The 5,135-nt window shown below is 37.7% G+C and overlaps 1 protein-coding gene across 1 annotated transcript; it reads right to left on the bottom strand.

Moving 5' to 3' along the window:
* Positions 1-2,120: 2,120 nt before the first annotated feature.
* LOC119785579 (DNA methyltransferase 1-associated protein 1-like) lies at positions 2,121-4,910 on the bottom strand (the record flags this gene model as incomplete). Its single annotated transcript, XM_038288307.1, is given in 6 exon segments — positions 2,121-2,288; positions 2,402-2,560; positions 2,673-2,868; positions 3,410-3,501; positions 4,456-4,530; positions 4,532-4,910. Coding segments are annotated over 6 exon segments (711 nt in total), but the record flags the coding sequence as incomplete, so codon positions are not given.
* Between the last annotated feature and the right edge of the window lie 225 nt (positions 4,911-5,135).

Here is a 5,135-nt window from a genome sequence, read left to right on the forward strand (position 1 = left end):
CCGATGATCTTAATTTTTGCTTCTGAATGCAGACAAAACCAGAAGTTATAGTCTTTGGACCAGAGTCTCTGAAAAGAAACTGATTAGCCAGTCACTTCATTTGGATGGGATTAAACTGATTTCAGATAATAAAGTAAAAAATCTTGGTGTTGTTTTTGATCAGGACCTGTCATTTAAATCCCACATCAAAGAGGTTTCTAGAATTTCCTTCTTTCATCGAGGAACATTGCAAAAATTAGAAATATCCTGTCCAGGGGGTGATGCTGAGAAACTAGTCCATGCATTTGTTACTTCAAGGCTGGACTATTGTAATTCTTTACTATCAGGAAGTCCACAAACTGTAGTTAAAAGCCTTCAGCTGACCCAAAAATGCTGCAGCCGAGTTCTAATGAAAATTAAAAAGAGAGATCATATCTCGCCTTCCTGGCTTCTCTTCATTGGCTTCCTGTTAAATCAAGAATAGAATTTAAAATCCTCCTTCTCACATAAAAAAGCCTTAAATGGCCAAGCTCCATCTTATATCAGAGATCTGATTGTTCCTTATGTTCCTAACAGAGCACTTCGCTCTCAATCTGCAGGTTTACTAGTGGTTCCTAGAATTTCTAAAAGTAGAATGGGAGGCAGATCTTTTAGTTATCAGGCTCCTCTCCTGTGGAACCAACTACCAGTTTTAGTCCGTGAGGCAGACACCCTGTCTACTTTTAAGGCTAGGCTTAAAACTTTCCTTTTTGATAAAGCTTATAGTTAGAGTGGCTCAGGTTATCCTGAGCTATCTCTATAGTTATGCTGCTATAGGCTTAGACTTTTGGAGGACATAGGGACCCCCATTTCATCATTCTGCTTCATTCTCTCTCTGTTCTCCTATTCTGCAGAATCTGTTAGTTCAATCTCTAACCTTCTGCTCTCTCTGCTTTTCCTCAGAGTAGCTTTGCCTCGTCTGTTCCTGTTTGGCTGTGACGTCATCCTGGAAAGAAACATCAGCTGTGCTGCTTCTATCAACACCCTTGTTTATAGATGTTGGAGATCGGCCTGTTTTCCAGTGTGGTCCTGTTTCTCTGACCGTGACTGAGTGGATGTGCTTTCTTCGTCCTCTGGCATGGGAGCTGCCTTGGAGCTCGTTGCCTGGCTGTGTGTTTCCTGGAGGGGGCCGCCTTTTACAGCTGTTTTTTGTATCTCTGCTTCTGTCTCCTTGAACCCCAGTGGGCCTCGGCAGATGGCCGCTCAACACTGAGCCTGGTTCTGCTGGAGGTTTTTTCCCTGTTAAAAGGGAGTTTTTCCTCTCCACTGTCGCTACAAGCATGCTAGTGTGGGGGATTGTATTTGAGTCAATGAGTAATGCAATCAACTGGTTTTCCTTAGATAGAAAACTTTGTATCAATTTGATCTGGTTGAACTGTAAAGTGCCTTGAGATGACATGTGTTTTTTGAATTTGGCGCTATATAAATAAACTGAATTGAATTGAATTGAAAAAGGAGGCACAGGATTCAAGGAGCCTGAAGCCCAACATGACGTTTCCACAGTCATTGACGATTTGTGGAGCAATGCCCTCTGCTGGCCTTGGTCCACCATGTTTTAATCAAGTCCAGTCAGTGAAGCAGCATCTCTCTCTTTGCTAAAACATTTTATCCTTATGTGTTACTTTAACAGTTACATGCATGTGGGAATGTTTAGGTGTTTATATCTAAGTTCTGCCAACAAAATGTGGACCGGATCATTAATATAAAGACAACCAAGGGACAAAAACAGCGATGTAATCTGTAGCGACACAAACACAACAAACTCAGGGAGGAAAAAAAAGAGCCAGAGGAGGCTCTAATTTCAGGAGAGGGAGGGAAGCCGAAATACAGGCTGAGATTTCTGTATTTAAAGTTCTTATTTAAATTGGTTTTATGCAATGTTCTAATTTTCTGAGACACTTGATTTTGAGTATTAAGACATTATATCAAACAAAAAAGAAATAAACAATACATATAAAGATATTCAATTATTAAAATGAATGTTTTAACTGAAGTAATATTGTAACTATGTTGAAATAAGGTGAGATATAATTGTAGAAATAATGAGATAAAATTGAGCAGATTTAATCAGATTTGAGAGATTAAAGTAAAAAGTTACAAACCTGCTCAGGTGTGCGATTAAATAGCTTCTCTAGTTGCTCCTTGCGGCGCCGTTCATGGCCAGCATCAAAGATATAGATCTTTGGCTCAGTCCCTGATGCTGCACGGACCTTGGTCAGCTTACCACAAATGCTATAGTATCGTTCTTTCAGGTCCTCTATGGAGCGTTTCTAAAAATAAAATAAAAAATCGAGCAAAATCATTCCAAGTATACGTCTCAACCTCAGGATTTTAATGGAAACAGTAAACTCTAACTCTGGAAATCAAGGTCTGGGCTCTTTACTCTGTATTGCTGGTAGTCATAGCGATCGTGGATAACAACGAAGCGCAGGTCGAAACGTTTGCAGAGGTCAAAGAGGTGGTCCGTCTCTCCTTTAGTCCAGCCATCGTCGTGAAGATGCATTTGATATTCTTGCTCTGAATATACTGGCACTTGCACTGTCTGGACATGCGAACAGGAAAACAAAAAGAGAGTGGGCATACTTAACAGGTGGGACACAATGCTAAATATTCTTTTATTCTCCTTTTGTCCTGAAGCGACGGGTCAAGCATACCTTGTTAAAACGAGCAAAAGGGTAGTCCTTTCCCTCCTCAGCCATCCGTCTCCAGTGGTGGAATATAGCTCCGTCTTTGCGAGCAGGATTGGTGAAAGGCATCCACTTCCAGGGACGAACCTTTTTACATCCAAGTTTGGCTTTTACAGTCCTATAACCTTGAGTGGTGTCACTAGGCAGCAGAGGGGGTGCATCTCTACGGATAGAAAGGGAAAAAAGATAATATAATGGTATCCAGTGTATCTCATAAAATATTTATTTTTCTATAAAACCATACAAACAAGTCTTAATGGTGTTTTCCAAGACATCAAGTAATCCGCCATAATCCAGGCTTGGAACAGTGATATACAGCTTGAACCAGATATACATACACACTTATCAAAGGAAAGAATGTTTTAGTATTTTGGGCTGTCGTATCTTTTTATCTCAGGGTGTAAATATAACACTAGATATTTAGGTGTTTCAGCTCAGCAATGATTACTAACAAACAGGCAACCTCTTAGCTTCTGAAGTGGTTCAGACCCCATCCTACATATAATTTATGGACTTTCGGGTGAGCAAATAAATTACAAATGTGAATTATGCTAAATCCTCCCAAACAAACAACTGATTCTTTGGGAGGATTGTCTGTCTGAGGGAAAACTATGTAATATACATCACCAGCATCTGGACAGCAGCTTTAATAGACCACATTAACAGAAGAATGTGTAAATGTTTTTTTAGGAAGAAATGCATACTTCTTATCTGAATAAAGCAGAGCATAAACTTCTCTGTGCATTCCTTCTGGTCTTTTGAAGGTTAACGTCTCCGTAGCTTTCTTGGACTTTTTCTGCAGAGAGTAAAGGGGGGGACACATTAAATAGACATAAGAGCAATGTAGAGATATACAAAAAGCAACAGTTATTTTGACACAATGGCTAAAATTATATATGTGAAAGTTGCTTAATAGTGACTTTTACTTTGTTTGCATTGATGGATCAGGATATCGCCCATTTTCCTCTTAAAATACTCCTAAGATTCCCATTTTCAGGTTAATCTAATTTGTTAATAAATTCAACACAAAAATACCAAAGTAATTAAACAACTGATACCATAAAATGCCAAGTCTGTGAGCAAGTTGTAATGCCTTGCTGCGACGAACCCTGAATAAGGACAAAGTTCTGAAAAAATGAAATCTGCATTTCCATAAAGTTTGTAAGTAATACAAATTGTTAAGTGTTCTATAATTTCCAGCAAAGAAATTAACTTTCAAATCGATAAAGTGGACCAACTGATTAATTGACTGACAATAGCAAACGGTCAATGAATCTAAAGCAACTTGAATTGTTTCTTTCCACTTGTCCTCCAGACTCCATGACATTTATTATCAAAAATAAAATAAAAAAAAACATGTAATTTCATATGAAAAGAGGTCATTGAAACAAAATATATTTTTAATCAGCAGCGCAGGTTAGTTTTTCTGATGTTATCTCTGTTTAAAGTTGTCTTAACAAAGGGAATGTCTGTCTCTGAGTGGCCGTTGCTTCACTCCTATCAAGGCGGTTATCCAAACTGTTAATGCACACTTTGATGTCACTTTTTCCTTCCACTAAACTTTTCATTTACATGATTTAGTACAGCACTGTTGCAAAAACTGATAACAATTGATCTATCTGTAAAAAAAATATATATATAATTTATTATTTAATGCTGTAAGCCCTGTAAGAATTTAAAAAGAACATCCTTAACGAACTAAACATAAAATACATTTCCTTTTGCAACATTTATAGCAACTTTCTCTCACCTTGTCCGAGTTGATGAGATCTTTCTTACTGATGGGACCATCGTTTTCAGCTCCGCCAAGTTCCAAAATATCCCGAAACATCAGCACCGGTAGCCATTGTTATATGGCGTTTATTAAGCCGTGGATAAATGCGTTTTACAATATGTCAAGCAGAATTACCGCTTACTTATTCTCAGGCGCTCATTCATTCCCTGAACGATTCAGTACAACAGACATCAACAAAGCTAAAAGCTAACCCGGTCCATCATTTCTCAAGCTTTTAACCTTAGAATGCAGCAAATACCTGAAAATGCTTACATATATATATAAATATATATATATATATATATATATTGGTATTGATGCTACTTCACCATATGAAATACGCTTGAAATACTTAAAAAATAAAATAAACAAGAAGATATGTTGTTGAAGTACCAGCGGTAGCTAAGTACAGCAGCCGAACATGCCGCTCTGATTATACTGAGGAGAATTGACAGTCGCCACCTAGTGGTGTGGAGGAGAACAATTACAGGAGGTTCTGATTAATGTCAGTTTTGCATAGATAGATAGATAGATAGATAGATAGATAGATAGATAGATAGATAGATAGATAGATAGATAGATAGATAGATAGATAGATAGATTAAAATAGATAGATAGGATAGTAGATAGATAGATATAGAGTAGATAGATAGATA

This window comes from Cyprinodon tularosa, unplaced genomic scaffold (assembly GCF_016077235.1).
Source record: "Cyprinodon tularosa strain WSP-4 unplaced genomic scaffold, ASM1607723v1 ctg2504, whole genome shotgun sequence".
NCBI classification, from domain to species: Eukaryota; Metazoa; Chordata; class Actinopteri; order Cyprinodontiformes; family Cyprinodontidae; genus Cyprinodon; species Cyprinodon tularosa.